This window comes from Neoarius graeffei, chromosome 11 (assembly GCF_027579695.1).
Source record: "Neoarius graeffei isolate fNeoGra1 chromosome 11, fNeoGra1.pri, whole genome shotgun sequence".
NCBI lineage: Eukaryota > Metazoa > Chordata > Actinopteri > Siluriformes > Ariidae > Neoarius > Neoarius graeffei.
Genome location: NC_083579.1, coordinates 32,619,087 through 32,640,753, shown reverse-complemented (window position 1 = coordinate 32,640,753; position 21,667 = coordinate 32,619,087). Strand labels below are relative to the sequence as shown.

The 21,667-nt window shown below is 41.9% G+C and overlaps 1 protein-coding gene across 1 annotated transcript in view; it reads right to left on the bottom strand.

Annotated features, from left to right (window-relative positions):
- Positions 1-21,667, bottom strand: part of nrxn3a (neurexin 3a) — an 851,023-nt gene that overhangs the window by 198,078 nt on the left and 631,278 nt on the right. The window contains exon 19 of the mRNA XM_060932786.1: positions 12,427-12,608. Within this exon, the coding sequence (XP_060788769.1) occupies positions 12,427-12,608 (182 nt within the window). The remainder of the gene's footprint in view (positions 1-12,426; positions 12,609-21,667) is intronic.

Sequence of the window (21,667 nt, the reverse complement as noted above, 5' to 3'; positions counted from 1 at the left end):
TTTCTTTCTCTCAAACAGCAGGGAGATTTTCCCCGTGTCATTCTGCCTCTCTCGCTCTCTTTTCCCAACATGTCGGGAGAATCCTTGGCAACTATGACCACAAGCAGATGGTGCTTTTGGACATTTACTCATCATTAATGACGTAGCTTCAGATGCATCATAGCGGAACATCCCAAACAGTCTGTAGCTTTTATGCGACTATAGCTTGGAGTTAACAGTTAACAATTAATGAATAAATAGCCTCAAGCTGGCAGGATGATGACAGTAAAAAGAAGATTGATCATGAGTACAGGAGCTGAATGAAGGCAGTCTTCTGTTATAAAGGAGGCGGTAAAACTTTCAGCTTTCATTCTGGCTCTCCATTCATTTTCGAGGATGTTTGAAATTTACGCAAATATTAACAGGTGAAATTCAACAAAATCATGTACAAATCACACATGGAGAAAATGAATCATATGGATCATCATCCTTCGACCACGAGAGTGGGCGAGATTCCCATGACTAACTCTCTCCAGACACAGCAGTCCTGCATCGCTGAACCCAGGTCGTCAATATCGATGCCCGAGTCTCTGGCAATGGTGTCTGGGTATGTTAACTTTCTGGATGCAACTTTGCCAGAAGGGCGCCATAGAAGGAGAAAGGAAATTACTTCGCCTGTGGCACGATGGCAATGGGCAGCAAACTGCACACGCAATCATATGGAAAAACGAATCATGAGTAAATGAATAAATCATATGAAAAACAGCATGTAAAAAATGAATTGTGGGCAAGTAAACGACTCATTTGTAAACTGAATCGAAACCTAAAAAAAATAATCGTCGGGGAAAAAAAGCTTCTAAAATTTCAATCAAAAAGAAACAAAGGATAAAAAAAAAAACAAGCCGTATCATCTTGGTGTTGTTCTTAATATCCTGGTGAGGGAAATGCAACGCAATGACACTCTCAGTATCTGAATCTGATTTGTGCTCCAAGAATACATATTTGTATTCAGATTTAACGCCAAACTGAGTGTAATTTGGTTTGCACCTTCCTGCAATATTGCCGAACATGTTTATTTTGCTCAATGCCCCAACATGCAAATGAATATAGTTGAATTGAAATCACTGCAACCTTGACCAGGCAGCTACTAAAGATGAAGTGAATGAACCCTGTATTATTGCATGTTCATGTTGCATTCACGGTGATGGTCTTTTGCTTTTCCTGCTAACTTCACATCTGACTGCTCAGTCACACCTAGCACTCGGACGACTTCTGGCAAGCGTTCGCATTTATATTTGTATCTGTATCTGTTTAGAACACGTTATCTGTTCAATCCCAGTGATATATTCGTATTCATAATTGGGAGCATTGTTACTCGGCTGGCAGCACGGTGGTGTAGTGGTTAGCGCTGTCGCCTCACAGCAAGAAGGTCCGGGTTCGAGCCCCGGGGCCGGCGAGGGCCTTTCTGTGCGGAGTTTGCATGTTCTCCCCGTGTCTGCGTGGGTTTCCTCCGGGTGCTCCGGTTTCCCCCACAGTCCAAAGACATGCAGGTTAGGTTAACTGGTGACTCTAAATTGACCGTAGGTGTGAATGTGAGTGTGAATGGTTGTCTGTGTCTATGTGTCAACCCTGTGATGACCTGGCGACTTGTCCAGGGTGTACCCCGCCTTTCGCCCGTAGTCAGCTGGGATAGGCTCCAGCTTGCCTGCGACCCTGTAGAAGGATAAAGCGGCTACAGATAATGAATGAATGTTACTCGGCTAGCAAAGAATAATGATTGACAAAAAGGGGCGTGGCTTGAATGAATATGTGGTTATATGTGCTAATAATAATGGCACGGTGGTGTAGTGGTTAGCACGGTCGCCTCACAGCAAGAAGGTCCGGGTTCGAGCCCAGTGGCCGGCGAGGGCCTTTCTGTGTGGAGTTTGCATGTTCTCCCCGTGTCTGCGTGGGTTTCCTCCGGGTGCTCCGGTTTCCCCCACAGTCCAAAGACATGCAGTTAGGTTAACGTGGGGCGGCCTTGGGCTGAAGTGCCCTTGAGCAAGGTACCTGACCCCTGACTGCTCCCTGGGCGCTGCGTGTGGCTGCCCACTCCTCTGGGTGTGTGTGCACGTGTGTGTTCACTGCTTCAGATGGATTAAATGCAGAGGATGAATTTCACTGTGCTTGAATTTCAAATAAAGGTTTCTTCTTCTAATGTGACATCCAATCAAAATCAGCTCCTGTACTGTAATTTCCTTTATAAAGTGATTTGTTGAGCGCAGTGACCTTTTCCGAAGATGTACGACGAGGTTGCAATAACCTAGCATGTCTTGCATCGAGAGTCAATTCGTCATCAACTATCGGTTACTATGGAGCTATTTTTTCTTATTTATTACTCATAAAGTAATTCAGTCTGTTGTATTTAGTTTAAGGCAGAATGTTTGGATTCAGGAAAATACCATTTGAGTATAGAGTTTGGGAAGCTGTGGCATGAGCCAAAAATTGGACTAAAAAGTGGGTTGAGCCAAAAAAAAAAAAAGCAACTGAGCACAAAGAATGGAAAATAAATAAATAAATAAATAAACAGCAAGAGACTTCTACTAACTTTCTCTTGCGTGTGCACAAAAATAGAGCTGCTAATCTGATTTATTATATCTACAGTGACACAGTTATTAGAGGAAAACATCCACAACATCATTAAGCTTTAAAACATCATGATCCACCAATTATCTCTGGTTTAAAAGGAATAAGAAGATTTAGCATATCTCCTTAAAAAAAAAAATTGCGAACATACTAATTCCCCCAATCAAATGCAGCATCAAAGGCGAGCGAGTACGTGGAGAAGTTTAGAAAGGGCGACTCAATTCCCTCTGCTCTATAACACTGCTCCAGATCTCGCAAATGAGTTGGCAGCAGCGGCAGCAGCAATAACGCCTTGCCTGCGGCTCTTTCGATACAGCGACAGAAGCAGAATGAGGTGTGTGTGTGTGCATGCATTGCAGCAGAGTGTAAAGCCTCTAACGGGATATCTGAGATCCGAGCAGCAAAGTGCTGTAGAACTGTAGAGTGTGACGAGCGAGATAAAAGTAGAGGTCAGAGACAGAGTGCAAAGGAATAAATTCAAAATGAATGGTTGTGTATGTTTGAGTTATCGTGCTGTTAGAGGAAAATAATCAGTGAGGGCTGAAGCAGACTTGATTATATTTTGTTTTATACCTTTATACCAAGGCGGCACGGTGGTGTAGTGGTTAGCGCTGTCGCCTCACAGCAAGAAGGTCCTGGGTTCGAGCCCCGGGGCCGGCGAGGGCCTTTCTGTGTGGAGTTTGCATGTTCTCCCCGTGTCCGCGTGGGTTTCCTCCGGGTGCTCCGGTTTCCCCCACAGTCCAAAGACATGCAGGTTAGGCTAATTGGTGACTCTAAATTGACCGTAGGTGTGAATGTGAGTGTGAATGGTTGTCTATGTGTCAGCCCTGTGATGACCTGGCGACTTGTCCAGGGTGTACCCCGCCTTTCGCCCGTAGTCAGCTGGGATAGGCTCCAGCTTGCCTGCGACCCTGTAGAAGGATAAAGCGGCTAGAGATAATGAGATGAGATGAGACCTTTATACCATAGCAATTACATTTTGATTTATTATTCAAAGATTCTGACTGCAAAGTTGAATTCTGGGCAAAATGTTCTATTTCTATTGCTGTTGGAGTTTCGAGACGTTTCGCTGCTCCACACACACACCGTGTATCCTGTGTGTAAATGTTTTGCCGAGATAAAATGCGTCCCGCATTTTATGAGTCCGGAGAAGGCCAAAGCAAGTGAGCAACAATATCACGTGACCACCGTGGGGCGTGTTTGATCTACTTTTAACCAAAACAAGTCGGTGTGGGCAAACATGGTGGACTCGGCTGTCCCACCAGCTAAGGCCCCGGTCACACCGCCCGAACTTTGCTGGAGCGTTCCTGGAGCGGTGAAAAAAATTCATCACCGCTCGTAACCGTTCACCACCGTTTAACAAAAGTTGGCCCCCGTTAAAGCAACGCCGTATACGCTCGGCCACTGCTGATGTTTCTCGAGGGGCCCTCCTACCGCTCCGAAAGTTTTGAGCTGCACAAAATATTGCGAGCGGTGAGGGGGGGGCAATTTTCCGCCCCGGCAAAGTTCACCCCCGCTCCACCAACGCCCAGTCAAAGTTTGGCACCGCTAGACGCAAGTTCGTGGACGCTTGGGTCCGCTAGGCCAACGCAGAAATCTTGAACGCTGGACCACCGCTGCTTCGCCAGCGTTGCCCGGGTGGCGATTAAACGTTGCACAAACTTCGGTGGAGCGGTTGTAAGCGTTTTACGAGCGGACACGGGGTTGCTGGAACGGTGTCGGGCGTTGAAGCAGCTATCCATGGCGGCGATGAACTTTGGTTTGGCGTTGGTATAGAGGTGTCGGAGCGGGACCAGAATTTGGCTATAAATACGGGGAGAAATGGACCAGGAGCTCATTTGGAATCGAGCTGCCGTTGAGTTCAGACCTCATCTATATCGAATTTGCTCAAAGTTACAGTAAAACTGTATCACCATGGATGCTGAGAGACTTGCTATGATTGGTGCTAAACCAACTTTATACCCCCGCCGAGCCAAAGCCCGCATGCGCAGAACGCCGCTAAGCCAACGCTCGCTACCACTAAACCAACGCTAAAGCAACGCCGGCTTCAGTGGTGCACCGCTAAGCCAACGCCCGTGTTTTCGATTTTTTTCCCATTTTGTGCGCGGTGACAAGCGTTGTCGAAATTCGGCCCCCCCACCCCACCGTTCAAGGAACGCTCCAGCAAAGTTCGGGCGGTGTGACCGGGGCCTAAAAGGCAGCAGAAAAGAAAAGAAAGCCTGTCTCGTGAGTGCAACTACAAGATAGAGCAAGGTTAGAGGACACGTCATTTTTCTGAACAGATAACTAAATCATTCTTGCTAGCACTTAGCTATCTTAGCCTTAGAATGCATGAGCTCAACTCCACGGGAGCGATTATGGAGTTCTACACCTCATGTTTTGATCTTACACGATAACACGAAAGCAGTAACAGAGAAAAGATATATTCGGCTTTTGTTTCACGGATCTATTCGCGAATGTCAACCACAAATTACATCTCTACGACTCAAAACTCTCCGAGGTCGATGCAGAGTCACAATGTTCTCTGCATGTCGCCATCTTGGTGTGATGCAGTTCCATAGTTATGCTAATTAGTTCAAGGTCCTCAAGTTCGGCTGTTTCCGTAGGGCCATACTGTTCACCTCAAGAGGGACGAAAACGGTCCCAAAATGGAGAAAAGCGACCCTCAGGACATCAAAATGATCACATCTCATCATCGTGATATTGTTCTTGCAAGAAAATAAAAAAACAACAAAAAAAATTGAAAATTTCAGATGACTTTGCAGTCAGTACTTTTAACGATAGCTGTCGGATAACTTGTTTCTTGTTGAAACAAACAAATGCTTTTGTAAAGGTAAAGCAAACATAAGTAGAAGAAAAGAGACATTTGTTTAGTTTAGTCATGAAAGCTTTAATGTTCCATGCATATCTTGTCTCTTTGTCCAATTGCTTTTTTTTCACCCAGAATTTCTTAAACCCACAAAAATATGTTGGTGAATAAAACTGTATTTCTGAATTGACAAAAAAAATTAAAAATCTACTGCCTGAAGCAGTTTTATGACCTTTTGTAAACCAAAGAGTATATCCAAAGAGAGAGAGAGAGAGAGAGAAAAACAGAATAGATGTAGTTCATTCTCTCCATATATTATTCATGAACTAAAGCCACCCTGCTGGTAAACAATGTCTAAAAATGTCTCTCTCATCTTTGAGAGCAGCAAGTTAATTATCGCACTGGCATCAATTGCGACTCAGGTGAATTATTCACAGCCCCGGCCACTTCCTGTCTCATCATGGGTTTATATATATCTATATGTAGTGCCATGAAAACAGCTATGGCCTGTCGAAGCGTGGTCTCCGCAAGAGTGTGCGCGCTAATATAGACTTCAGCAACAGATCTTTGAAAATTCTGTAAGGTGCAAGGTGAATCAAAATTGTCTGTCCAGAACATTCCACAGATGCTGGATCGGATTGAGATCTGGGGAATCTGGAGGCCAAGTCAACACCTATCTCCACATTTTGACATGTTCCTCAAACCATTCCTGAACAATTTGTGCAGTGTATCAGGGTTCATTCTCCTGCTGAAAGAGGCCACTGCTATTAAGGAATACTGTTGCCATGAAGGGGTGTACTTGGTCTGCAACAAAGTTTAGGTAGGTGGGACGTGTCCACATGGATGCCAGGACACAAGGTTTCCCAGCAGAACATTACCCAGAGCATCATACTGCCTCCACTGGCTTGCCTTTTTCCCATAGTGCATCCTGTAGAAAGAAAATGTGATTCATCAGACCAGGCCACCTTCTTCTGTTGGCCCAGTTTTGATGCTCACATGCCCATTGGATGTGACTTTGGTGGTGGACAGGGGTCAGGGTGGGCACTCGGACCGGTCTGCAGCTGCACGGCTCCATACACAGCAAGCTGTGATGTGCGTTCTGACTCCTTTCTATTTTAGACATTAACTTTCTCAGCAATTTGTCCTGCAGAAGCTTTTCTGTGGGATCGGATCAATCAAGCTAGCCTTCACTTCCCACGTGTATTAATGAGTCTCAGGTTCCCATGACCTTGTCAGCAGTTCACTGGTTGTACTTCCTTGGACCACTTTTGGTAGGTACTAACCACTACATACCAGGAACACCCCACAAGATACGCCATTTTGGAGATGCTCAGACCCAGTCATCTCGCCATCATAATTTGGCCCTTGTCAAAGTCGCTCAGCTCCTTACGCTCACCCATTTTTCCTGCTTCCAACACATCAACTTCGAGAACTGACTGTTCTCTTGCTGCCTAATATATCCCACACCTTAACAGGTGCCACTGTAATGAGATGATCAATGTTATTCACTTGACCTGTCAGTGGTTTTAATGTTGTGGCTGATCGGTGTACACAGGTGTGGATATCAGTGATTCGAGTTGAGTTTATCATCATCATCGATTCAGAGATCTACGTTCAGCAGCGCACATATGCCGCACATCCATGGGCGTCGCCACCATTGAATGTGAAGGGGACGTGTCCCCCTCACATTTCATAATTCTTCGTTTGGACCCCCCCCATTTAACATAAAATATTTGTTCACCCAGCACCGTTTCTATTGCTTCGTGAAAGAATCCATTCCACTTGATCGATAAGAGAATACACATACCACTGAAAATCAACTCCGGGTTTTCCGGGCGTTACCGACAACAACTCACCGCACGCGAGTGAATCTCAGCGCGAGCAGAGAAATATTGGTGCAGCTGCTCGAAAGTGGAGGAGGTGACGTCAGCCCCATTGCCACCTCACAATGGCTAGCTTTTGCTAAAACCTTATTCTTTTGTTACAGTGGGGCAAAAAATTATTTAGTCAGCCACCAATTTTGCAAGTTCTCCCACTTAAAAAGATGAGAGAGGCCTGTAATTTTCATCATAGGTACACTTCAACTATGAGAGACAGAATGGGGGGAAAGAATCCAGGAAATCACATTGTAGGATTTTTAATGAATTAACTGGTAAATTCCTCGGTAAAATAAGTATTTGGTCACCTACAAACAAGCAAGATTTCTGGCTCTCACAGACCTGTAACTTCTTCTTTAAGAGACTCCTCTGTCCTCCACTCGTTACCTGTATTAATGGCACCTGTTTGAACTCTTTATCAGTATAAAAGACACCTGTCCACAACCTCAAACAGTCACACTCCAAACTTCACTATGGCCAAGACCAAAGAGCTGTCAAAGGACACCAGAAACAAAATTGTAGACCTGCACCAGGCTGGGAAGACTGAATCTGCAATAGGTAAGCAGCTTGGTGTGAAGAAATCAACTGTGGGAGCAATTATTAGAAAACTGAAGACATACAAGACCACTGATAATCTCCCTCGATCTGGGGCTCCACGCAAGATCTCACCCCGTGGGGTCAAAATGATCACAAGAACGGTGAGCAAAAATCCCAGAACCACACGGGGGGAACTAGTGAATGACCTGCAGAGAGCTGGGACCAAAGTAACAAAGGCTACCATCAGTAACACACTACGCCGCCAGGGACTCAAATCCTGCAGTGCCAGACGTGTCCCCCTGCTTAAGCCAGTACGTGTCCAGGCCTGTCTGAAGTTTGCTAGAGAGCATTTGGATGATCCGGAAGAGGATTGGGAGAATGTCATATGGTCAGATGAAACCAAAATAGAGCTTTTTGGTAAAAACTCAACTTATCGTGTTTGGAGGAGAAAGAATGCTGAGTTGCACCCAAAGAACACCATACCTACTGTGAAGCATGGGGGTGGAAACATCATGCTTTGGGGCTGTTTTTCTGCAAAGGGACCAGGATGACTGATCCGTGTAAAGGAAAGAATGAATGGGGCCATGTATCGTGAGATTTTGAGTGAAAACCTCCTTCCATCAGCAAGGGCATTGAAGATGAAACGTGGCTGGGTCTTTCAGCATGACAATGATCCCAAACACACCGCCCGGGCAATGAAGGAGTGGCTTCGTAAGAAGCATTTCAAGGTCCTGGAGTGGCCTAGCCAGTCTCCAGATCTCAACCCCATAGAAAATCTTTGGAGGGAGTTGAAAGTCCGTGTTGCCCAGCGACAGCCCCAAAACATCACTGCTCTAGAGGAGATCTGCATGGAGGAATGGGCCAAAATACCAGCAACAGTGTGTGAAAACCTTGTGAAGACTTACAGAAAACGTTTGACCTCTGTCATTGCCAACAAAGGGTATATAACAAAATATTGAGATGAACTTTTGTTATTGACCAAATACTTATTTTCCACCATAATTTGCAAATAAATTCTTTAAAAATCAGACAATGTGATTTTCTGGATTTTTTTTCTTATTTTGTCTCTCATAGTTGAGGTATACCTATGATGAAAATTACAGGCCTCTCTCATCTTTTTAAGTGGGAGAACTTGCACAATTGGTGACTGACTAAATACTTTTTTGCCCCACTGTATATGCCCTCAAAATGAACCCTAGGCCACGTTAAATTAATGTTCAACTAAACAATGAAATAAGCTTAGCCTAATGGGGTATTCTTAGTTGATGATGAATTGTTTGCAGTATTTGCTCCTCCCCAGACACTATGGACATAAGGAAATCTTTACAAAGAAGCGGAAAGTAAGTCAAAATTTCCCCACAGGACAGGTTTTTTTGTCCCAATGGAAATGTTAGTGCAGTTAGCTGGCTAGTCAATGTATCAGCTAGCTTAATGTTAGCTATAATTTAATTCAAACCCAGTAGGCCTACCTTACTGTAATGCCAAGAATGAGGTCAAGTCTGCTCTGATATTTATTGATTCCCTGTTGTGATTCGAAGAACTTGTTTCGTCTGGTCTTTGCCAATTTTCTGGAAAGTAACATGGGAAATCAGTGTATGGGGAAGGAATAGTAGAAAGGAAAGCAATGGAGAGAGACGGATGTTATTCCAGGTGGATTGTGAAGGAAAGGAGGATAAAAGTTATGAAGTGGTAGAAATTGTGGTGGCACCAATGTAAGAAGGAGTTATATCTATAAATCTATTTGTTATACTAATCTGTAAATGTTACTGTCGTACCATCATTGCATGTAGGTTGACAAAACTGCATTTGTTCATTGTGTGAAGTTCTCTTTTATGTGTCGTTGTTTGACAGTGTAATTTTGTGTTATGAAGACGGCATGATGCCGTGTCATTTTTGTCATGAGTATTGCTAAATCAGAAAAAAGTCAAATGCACCCACTAAAGTCACTGTTGGTGGTGAACAAAATTGCACCTGTTCATTGTGTGAAGCTGTTTTTTATGTGTCATCGTTGCTTGACACAGTGTGATTTTGTGTTATGAAGTTTGCATGTCATGCCTGTTCATTGTGTGAAATTATGAATATTCTAATTTTTAAACATACAGTTGAGTGTCACTATTGCTTGGCCCAGTAGTATGTTGTGTTACATCTAAAACTAAATAAAAAAGAAAACACAAAATAAAAAGTAAAATGCACGCATAAAGTCATTGTTGGTGATAAATTGTGTCACATTCATCTCATTATCTTAGGCAGAGCAGTGGGTTTAAAAACAGGCTGATGAATATATGGACTAGTTGAATGAGGACTTATTGTTGAGTCTCTAAAATAGTCATTGAATTAAGTGACTTTTGTAGGTAAAATTAGGTGTTTAACAACCTGTTAAAAATACACCAGAATGTAGGAAATGGCATCTAATTAATTACAAATTTTCTGGGGGAGGACCCCCAGACCCCCCCGCCACTGTGTCCCCCACACATTAAAAATGCTTTTGATGCCCCTATGCACATCAGAAGTGCTGTGACTATATCAACATTCACAGTAGGCATATCAGACGCTCGCTGGCCGTGCTGTGAAAATTGTGCATGCAGACGCTCATCTAAGTTTCCAAATCTGTCATTACTTAACTCTTGAATATTTTCTATTATGAATATTATCATTAAAAAGCTCATAATCTCTGCTTTCAAAAGAAATTTATCTTATTAAGATCTGTTCAGTACTTTGGGAGTAACAGCAGGTCTCTGCTCGCGTGACGTTGGGAAACTGCTGGTGCTTTTTGAGTCACGGGAAAGAGCTCAGGCTCCTTCTCTCTTCTGATTGGTTTCTGACTGGATTACTTGTGAATATCAATCAGATAACTTTTATAGGCATGTTCTCTCACTGTTTCTGATGAAGTACTCAGCAAAATTTTCCGTCGGCTAGTTTTGATGTTATGCTTCACGAAAGACTTTGAAGTGAGTTTTCATAGCTTTACCTACTTTACTTTTTTTTAAATCAAACTGATTCATGTCAAGAAATAACTATTTTAGAATATAACTGTAATTGTTTTGATGAAAAATATTGAGATCTTAGTGGTCGGAATGATATTTAAAAAAAAACAGATGTCAGAAACACAAATTTAATTACTTTTTTATTGAGTGTACTGATTTAATGTTTTACCTAATTAGCATAAGTAATACTAATTAAATAATAATTTGCATAATTTGTTTTTGCTGATTTTTTAAACTCTGTATTCAGGATACAACCATCTACGTGCCTGCAAATTTCCATATACATATCTTGAAAAATAGAAAAGTTATTAAGAAAAAACAGTTGATTTCATTGGTTAATGAGGCCCATTTTGGACCATGTGAGCCTCATATACAGAATATTATGGCAGTTTTCTAAAAATTAAGCATTTTTTCAATCTTTGATTTGTAATATCTCAAATCCATGCATGGAGCTGGAGTTTCTAATGCAGACCAGCTTAAAAAAAAAACAAACAAGAAAGAACAAAAAATTTTAAATAAAAAAGTGCGCCTGTAACTGAGCCTGAAGAAGTATTTCATATTTCATCTTCATCGGAGTTTAGCACTAAGACCTGATAACAAGCAACACTTGATCTTATATGTTCTACAGTCGTCTCACACACACACACACACACACACACACCAGTATTTCCACTTTCCATATGAGTCGCTGATTCCTGGAGCTGTCATGCCGCTCATCTGCCATTAGCAGTTTTTATTTATTTTTTATTTATTTGAGTAAGTGCATCATTCAAATGCAAGTTCAGTTGCTGCTATTAGTTGGCACAATGTAAACGTTTCGGAAATTATTAAATGCACGTCCAGGAGCTATTTTGCTGGAATAAAGCACGTTTTGCCTCTCTAAGTGAAACGCTTTGGATTTAGTAATAGGTTTAAAAGAAAGAAAGAGAGAGAGAGAGAGAGAGAGAGAGAGAGAGAGGTGGGGGGTTCAGGAGGGGTTAGGGGATGACAGCGCTGCAGGTCCGAACTTAATGAGCGAAAAAACGGTTTATACCTGAACAAGCGAGAGTGATGTAGTTTGTTTTTGTATAAAAGAAGCTATAAGAAAAGGTACATTAACTCCGCCCCCCAGGCATAACCATATCCTTGGTCAATTTCCATACAAAATGGGTTTTTTGGGTGTTTTTTTTTTTCTCCCTGAAGCCACATTTTCTGGTCTCTGATTTTAACCCTCAGTTATTGCTAGCAATACCACAATGCATAACAATTTTGCATTCGTTATTATTCCTTATCATTAGAAACAAGCAAAGAAATGATATCTGTAATATTCATTCATCTTCTATAATCAGTAGCTCCAGAGCCAAACCCAGGAACACTTGGTGCAAGAAGGAAATACATCTGAATGTTACTCCAATCCATTAACAGGGCACCATGTACTCACACACTTTCGCATGTAACGAGCAATTTAAAAGCACTAATCCACCCACGTACATGTTTTTGGGAGGAAATTGGAGCACCCAAAAACAGGGAGAACATCACAGTGTAAAACTCCACACAGACAATAAGCCAAGCTCGGGATCAAACTGGGAACCCTGGAGTGGATTCATTACTTAAATACACGGGAAAAAGGACTCACAATGTGGAGCATGATGTAGTCTCCAAGGCCTGGAGCACTGTCGATGCGCACCAGAATTCCATCCTTCAGAGAGGTGCTGAAGCCCACCGTCAGACGGTCCATACGTGTGCTTGGCCGCTCGTTAGCTGGCCAGTTGTAGGTGATGAGACCTCCACCTTTCCCAAAGATGAATGTGGTTCCAGCTGTGGAAAGAAAATAGAAAAATTTGACGAAACATGATTGTGAGACTTCATTAAAGTGGCAATTTGCAATATCTCGTAAATATTAAATAATTGAATGTGAAGTGTGGAAGTCATCAGTGTTTAATCTGATGTAGAATACCATATGGAGGAATCAGGTTTTAAAGAGAGATGATTGGTTGGTTGGGTGCTGATAGAAAAAAAAATTAAAGGTGCCATATGTAACACTTAAACATGTTCCCAGGCATGTAATAATCATTTTAAACAAGAAGACAGAGTCATCTATATCCCCCGCCCTATATACCAACTATATACCAAGTTTCAAGATATTCTTTGTCATATTTTTCAAGTTCTGCTGCAGGAAACCAACCCTACGTCTTTACACGGACCTCAGCAGCCTATGGCATAAGCCCACCGGACCTTTGGTCCAGGTGAGCTAAAAATTTTAATTTCTCACATTTCTTAGGATCAAAATGCACATATACATGACTTAATCAACACATATACCAACTTTAAAGACCATACCACTCATAGTTTTCGAGTTCTGCTCCGGAAACAAAACCTACCCCTAAGACTAACCTCAGAGACTAAGGTCCTGTCCACATGGCAACGGATTCAGGTGAATCCGATAAAATTGTTTATCGTTTCGGCCTGGCGTCCACACGGCACCGGCGTTTTGGGTGCCCCAAAACGATATTTTTTGAGAACGGTTTCCAGAGTGGAAAAATCTGGCAACGGTGCCGTTACGAAGTCGTCTGGATGAGTAGAACGGATTTGTTTATGATGACGTCACAACCACATGACTAGAACAAGCAGCACTCACTCATTCACGCCGGGTAGAAGAAGGGGTTTATGCGCATGCGTCCTACTTCTTCTATTGTTCTGGTGTCTCCGATGGGACTGTCTTACAGCGCACGTACAGGTGTGGCATGTGTATTGCATCGTTTTCAGCAAGCGTTGCGTTGCCATATGTACCTGATATTTTACTGATCCGTTACCCATGTGGACGCGATATTTTTTTTATCCGCTAAAAAAAATCTCGTTGCCGTTGTCGTGTGGATGTAGCCTAAGTCTGAAATTGTTTCCATGGAAACATGAAAAATTTAAATTTCTCAAATTTCTTAGTATGAAAAGGCACATCTATATCACCTTGTTAGCATGGACACCAAGTTTCAAATCCGTATCATGAACAGTTTTAAATATATGCTCTGGAAACAAACATTGCTTTTAGAAACTAAGTCAAAATCTATTTTCTATGTAAAAATTTGAAAAATACTTTCTTTTTCAAAACTAGCAAAAGGCACCAGTTCACATGTTGCTTGATATATATACAAAGTTTCATGAAGATATCTTCAGTAGTTTCAAAGATATGGCCCAGAAACGAAAACGCAACCGGACGGACAGATGGACGGATGGAACCCGTTTCTATATCCCCTGCCAAACGTCGTTTGGGTGGGGGATAATCAAAATACACCTTAGAAAAACTGCAACTTGGCATAACCGCCATGAAATTCATCTAACTTTGGGCAAGATTTGTATTCATAATGTTTTCATCTTTCTGACCAAGAAATAAGCTCCACCCCCAAACTCAGCTTTGCTACTTTTCCTTAAAAAGCAGGACATAAAATATACATAATATCAACACAGGGGGATTCTATATATTTGGGGGGGAAATGGAAAGGGTGGTACCTATTTTGACTGTATCTGCAATTCATCTCACAGACTGCAGGGGGGATCTAAAAATGACAAACTGCTTCTTTAAACAGTTTTGAAATTTGACATAAATTAAAAAAAGTGCAGGACAGTAGAAGCAGAGCTCATTTTATTAGCTGTACAAGCTACATTTCTATCTTCGCTAAAGTATATCATACATTTCACCAATAAAGGCGGCCAAGAATTGCCTACAAACACGACTTTTCCTAATTTATTCACCATTAAATGCTGCATATGGAACTATGCATATGGAACTTTTCAAGATGCAATTCTGATAACCGATCTTCCAAACCTCCCCATGATTTTATAATTATCCCATTCCAAATGTTAGTAAAAATGCAATTGCTTTTCAGACGATTCTGAAGGTTGTGGCCAGAAAAGTGCACAAACGATACACAGCAAAGCGTCTGATATCCTGTGTGCACTTTTCTAGCCATGTGCATAAAAAAAGGCTAAAACTACATTTTTATCAACTGCAGGAGTGTGATAAGGACATGCAATGAGTTAAATATCATCACTGACTTTATTACCAGAAGGTTTAAGGTCATGTTTTTACTGTTTAATCTTCATAAAATCGAGGAACTGAGAAACTTAGAAAATAAAAAAAGGAATAAAGGAGATGTTGAGCACAGTGATGCTATTTTTATATGTTATATGCGCTACATAAAAAGACTTTACAGAGATAATGTGCTCATAGAGACAGAAAGTATGATGGATAATCCCAAAAAAAAGAAAAGAAAAAAGAAAAACCTCGAATACTCTCATTCTTTCCGCAGCCTTGTAAAGTCCATGCGCTATTTTTACAATGCTCTTTGCAAGTTTGCCAGATCTTTCTACTCATCCACATCTTATATCCCATTCCTTTATCTTAATTTGAATTGTATTATTGTAATAAGACTCTAAATAAAGGTATATAAAAGTTAACACACACACACACACACACACACACCCCTTCCATGTCAGTACTCTAAGAGCCTGTTCTACAGTCGACCTCCATTCACATTGAAGAATAATGATGATAATCTCAAAAAAAAAAAAAAGAGACATGCCATTAAAATGTCCTCCTCAATTTTAGACAAGTAGGCCAAAGACTCTGTGGAGAAGTCTGGCATTTTTAAGTTGTCTGTGTCTCTTCTCTGCCCCTTGCACCACTTCCAATTGGGGCCCGAGCATGAATAATACCTGCACCCGGTTCACCGAAGCCATGATTTTTGGATCCAGAACTCTCCAGAGGAGGCTGTGGAGAAACACTGTGACCTGTACTCCTTAAATATAACTCTATCCGGGGAATAACACTGGGAGGTGTTCAATGTATGAAGTTTTACAATCATGCATTTTACATGAAGGTAAAGATATTAGGTATTAAGACTGGAACAAAGTTCAAAGAACAGGCGCATGCGTTTTAATTAAATGAAAATCAGCACTATGCTAATAATGTCTCAGCAAACAAAGGCAGTACAGAGTGACCTGAGCAAAGACAGTCAAAGAATCGAATGGTTATAAAGTGTTTATTTTGTATCACATGGAGCTACAAAGCGCCTTGCAAAAAGTGGTGCGAGCTTTAGGAGAAAAAGACGAGATGAGAAGACAGCTGGCCAACTGACTCTCCACTCGAGTACCATGTCAAGTGGAACATCTGGCCCTGGAGCTCAGCCGCCTCGCTAACAATTCAGTAACAATGCCATTACCCAGCCGCCAGGCTCACAGCTCCTCTATTTGCCTCTCCATCCTTCATTTTTATCCTCCATCTCACACACACACACACACACACACACACACACACTTTAATATAAGACCCTGGCAAAAAAAAAAAAAGGCAGCAGGCAGGAATCGGGCATCATGAGTCATAACAAAATGCTTACATGCATCATTTACACTTCAACAGATGCACAAAACAGATAAAGCACAGTCAGTGGGTGATTACGAAATGATTAAAGGTGCAATTTGTAACTTTTTAAAAGTCTTCCTACATGTGTAATAATCATAATTTCAGAGATGCTTAAAAAAAACTGATCCGTGTAGCAATTGCAAAATGATTGCTGCTCATTTTCTCATTCAAAAAAAACACCCTTCTATTTATAATTTTCTGGCCCAGAAATGATCCCTGCCCCCTGCCGAAGTAGATTTTCTCATCTATGCCTATTTTTCTTCAAAGACAACACATAAAAGCACTTATGGTTTCAACAGAAGTAAGCGCAAACCTGCTGGTTATCTTGTTCTGTTTAAACTTTACAGTTTTCTGGCCCAGAAATTAGCCCCACCCCCGTCAAAGTAAACTTGCCCCTTTTCCTTAAAAGGTAACCCACAAGGCAATCATGGTTTCAACAGAGTCTGTGGGGCTGTATGACGAACGCAAGTTGCTTGAATAGTTTCTTCGAATTAAAATTCCGGGAACTTTTTTTTTTTCCCTGACCAAGAAATAAGCCCCGCCCCTGTTCACAATCAACCTGCTCAGCTCTGATTTGGTAGATATCTACTTTCTCAGCTAGTTTCTTCATTTCACATTCATGTTTACATTTTTTCGGGTCGGGAACTTCTCCCCAGCCCAAGACAACTTGTTCAAGAGTTTTGAATGTTTTTCTAAAAAGCCAACCATCATGCGTGATTTTGGGATGGGGTGAGTTATATGTGGGAAGATTTTTTAGTTTTACTTTTTATTAAACTAGGTTCTTGACTTTCTTTGAAGAAAAATTGCACTTTCTGTGCTCACTACTCCATGGGTTTTTTTTACAGAAAAGGCAGCTCACAAGATACATGTAGTTTTACTATAAGAAGTGGAACTATACGAATGAAGATGAAGGTCATGCTCAGGCGAATTACTTCATTTCAGTTTTCAGGACTGGAAATTAGCCCCGCCCCTCAGCTGGAACAGATACTGAGCGTTACACAGCGAGTACACCAAAGTAGTGTGAAGATGGAAGTATGTCAGTGTTTTTAAAACCCTTGTATGGTGTTCGGGTCTGTGGGACCCGTCTTCATTTTTTATCAAAGGAACAATGATACGATTAATTATTTTTTCAAACTCAGACTCATTGGCCTTGGCTCATTTTTTGTGAAGAACATAATATCAGAACACATTTTCGATGACCACACACTGCACACACCCCCACACACATTTATATTACATACAGGATGTTTGGGTCCACTGGACCCGGGGCTAATAAAAGTATGTACCTTCACTCTTGCCCCTTTTCCACCAAAGCAGTTCCAGGGCTGGTTCGGGGCCAGTGCTTAGTTTGGAACCGGGTTTTCTGTTTCCACTGACAAAGAACTGGCTCTGGGGCCAGAAAAAACGGTTCCAGGGTAGCACCAACTCTCTGCTGGGCCAGAGGAAAGAATCACTTACGTCAGCGGGGGGGCGGAGTTGTTAAGACCAACAACAATAACAAGACCACGAAAGATCGCCATTTTTAAGCGACGAGAAGCAGCAGCTGTACAAACGCGAAGTCATCCATTATTATTATTGTTGCTGCTGCTGCTTCTTCCATGTTGTTTTTGCTTTGATATTCGCGCCAAGGTTTATGTAAACATAGCGACGTAACTGACGTATACAGCGACGTAACTGACATATACAGCGACGTAATGATGTATACAGCGACGTAATGACGTGGATCCGCTTAGCACCGCGAGCTATGGAAAAGCAAACTGGTTCTCAGCTGGCTCGCAAGTTGAACGAGTTGTGAACCAGCACCAGCACTGGCCCCGAACCAGCCCTGGAACTGATTTGGTGGAAAAGGGGTATCTGTCCTCCTCCTGTCTGGGCCTGCTGTTAGTGTGTGTGTGTGTGTGTGTGTGTATGAGTTTTGTGTTTCTGCCCCTGCCGTTCAAGCACCAACACCTGTCTGCTCTCACATTCCTACACATTTTACCCTCTGTCTTGCGGGAATCAAGACAGAAGTTCCCATAAATTGGGGGCAGGACACAATAACTATAGCTTTTCCAATGTGGCTCCTTATCACAGCTGATCAAGATGGCCAAAAGATTCTCTGCTCAGATGGACTTGCAAATGATTTTGGAAGAGAGAGAAGCTTTTGATGATGATGTAGAGGAAGACGTTTCAGAACGTGAGGCTCACATTTCTGAAAATTCAGAGTCTGACAGTGACTTTGAAGAAGAGGATGAGACGGAGCATCAGCCAGTCCCAAAACGAAGACGAGCATGGGGATGATGAGTTGTAGAGACTGACATGGCTACTGTATGTGTTCAGCTTGTGTTGTGTAAACTGAACTGAATGGGTTAAATTTCTAATGAAATTCAAAGAAATAAAAATCAGGTGTTATGAAAAACCTTGCTTCATTTGTAAATTTGAAGATAAACATCTTTTTTTTTTCCACTCATATCTTGGCCGTAATTGATTTTCTTTTTGTAAAATTACAGTTTATTAAAAAACAAACAAAAAACGAGTAGCACTTTTTTAAAAAAAATAAATGTCATCTAACAAAGGTAAAGGGCAAATATTAACCATATATGCTGTTTATGTTGCTTGTAATTGGGGTGAAGTAAACATCTGTTAAGTCTCATCTCATCTCATTATCTGTAGCCGCTTTATCCTGTTCTACAGGGTCGCAGGCAAGCTGGAGCCTATCCCAGCTGACTACGGGCGAGAGGCGGGGTACACCCTGGACAAGTCGCCAGGTCATCACAGGGCTGACACATAGACACAGACAACCATTCACACTCACATTCACACCTACGGTCAATTTAGAGTCACCAGTTAACCTAACCTGCATGTCTTTGGACTGTGGGGGAAACCGGAGCACCCGGAGGAAACCCACGCGGACACGGGGAGAACATGCAAACTCCGCACAGAAAGGCCCTCGCCGGCCACGGGGCTCGAACCCGGACCTTCTTGCTGTGAGGCGACAGCGCTAACCACTACACCACCGTGCCGCCCATCTGTTAAGTATTTAATGTAAAATGGTTTGATTGTGTTGAATTTAAAGCACCAAAATGCAGCGGCTCCACCAGACCCACCAACACTGGCTGAGTAACAAAAATACGAACACCACACAAGGTTAATTGTGATTACAACTCACCTCACGCGTAGTAAAGCATCATAAAAATGACAAACTAGCATTTCAATAATAACGTAAAAAAGTTCTCCACTATACAGAATTAATCTGCTGTTTATAAAAGCAAAAACTGCACATTAAAACAAAAAACAAAAAAAAAACAAGAAAGAACTCAATCTTTACGCTAAAAGCACTTAAAGGTTATTATGCTTCATTTGCATCACATAAAGGTGTTTCAAGCATCACTTTGGGTTGGACAAGTGAAAAACAGGAAAGCTTTTAAAACAATTAAAAAGCCGAAGTGCGTCTCTGCCTTTGTGCATCCTGATGAGCTTAGAAATACATCCAAGGTGTGATTCAGACTGAAAGAGTAATGCAGTGGTGATTTTTTTTTAAAGGATGAAGACATATCAGTGGTTGGTTCAAAGCAAAAAGTCTATATTAAGAAGAGACATGCTTTTAATCAATTATCCTGTTAGCTGAAAACAAACCTGCTAATGGAATTCTTAACTTGATAAGCTTTTAAATGAGGACGTGTCTTCGAAGAAGAGGAACAAAAGACTCTTATTTGAACATATCAAATGGCTTGAAGCTCAAGGATTGTGTTGTAGAGGAAGCTTTAATGGCTGTACTGGAGGAGATGTTTCATTAAGATGACGTGTGTGAGATTATGAGAATAGTAAGACATTTTACAGTGTTAAAGTTCACTCATATATATATATGGGGTGGCACGGTAGTGTAGTGGTTAGCACTGTTGCCTCACAGCAAGGAGGTTCTGGGTTTGAGCCCAGCGGCATGTCTGTGTGGGTTTCCTCTGGGTGCTCTGGTTTCCCCCACAGTCCAAAGACATGCAGGTTAGGCTAACTGGTGGCTCTAAATTGACCGTAGGTGTGAATGTGAGTGTGAATGGTTGTCTGTGTCTATGTGTCAGCCCTGTGATGACCTGGCGACTTGTCCAGGGTGTACCCCGCCTTTCGCCCGTAGTCAGCTGGGATAGGCTCCAGCTTGCCTGCGACCCTGTAGAACAGGATAAGCGGCTACAGATGATGGATGGATGGATGGATGGATGGATGGATGAAATTAACATAGCACCAACAAGTCATCAGCACAGACGGAAGTATCTGTGGTACCAGATGCTTCGCTTCGCTTGGTTCGGTTTAATCTGTCACAGATGAACACTGCAAGCTGCATCGAAATGTACACACCAAATCTAACCACTGGTACGGTTGGGAAATATGACAGAAATATCATACCACAATTCTCAAAGGCATTTTTACGATATACCACATATATCATGAGATAGGGTTTGGGTGAGGGTTTGATATACAGTTGCGATTAGAAGTTTACATACAGGGACATGAATGTCATGGCACTATTAGGCTTTCAGTGATTTCTTCAAACGGTTCTATGTCTAAGGCAGAATGATTGTACAAAATACATCAGAGAAAAAAAAACAGAATTTGGTGCACAACAATAAATTTAATTTATTTTGGGTTTTCTGAAATCAACACAAGGTCAAAATTATACATACAGTGTCAAACATTTAGCAAGTGTCTCCGTGACCAGATGCTGTTGGTAGCCATCAGCGAGTTTCTGGCAGAATTCTGGTTGGATATTTGTCCACTCTTCTTGGAAGAATTAGTAGAGTTCAGTTAAATTTGTGTGTTTCCTGGCACGGTCCTGACTTTTCAGCACAGTCCATGTATTTTCTATTGGGTTGAGGTCGGGATTTTGGGAAGGCCATTCCAAAAGCTTCATGTTATCCTGCTTTATCCTCCACAAACCAGCTTTGATGTGTTTGGGGTTACTGTTCTGTTTGAACACTCAACTGTGTCCAAGTTTCAACTGTCTAGCTAATGGTTTAAGATGATGCTGAAGAATTATGAGGTAGTCCTCCTTCATTATTGCATTTACTTTGTGCAGCAAAACCACCACTATGCTTAACATTTGGTACAGTGTTCCTCTGCAACTCTGGTCACTGTGGCCAAACAACTCAATCTTTAAATCCCTTGACCATAAAACTTTCCTCTAGAAGGTTTTTCTTTGTCCTTGTGGTCAGCTGCAAACGTTTGTCGAGCTTGAAGGTGTCGATTTTGGAGCAGGGGCTTCTCTCTTTCTTGGACAGCAACCCCTCACTCCATGGCAATGTAAAACTTGTTTGACTATAGACAGTGATACTGGTATTCTAGCAACTTCCAGTTCATAGCAGGCCTGTGCCTTGGTATTTCCTGACCATCCAAACCAATTTCCTCTCGCCTGAGAGTGGCTACACTTCCCAATAACTTGTACTTACATACAGTTGTTTGAACTGATGATCTTGGAGTCTGTGGTTGTTTA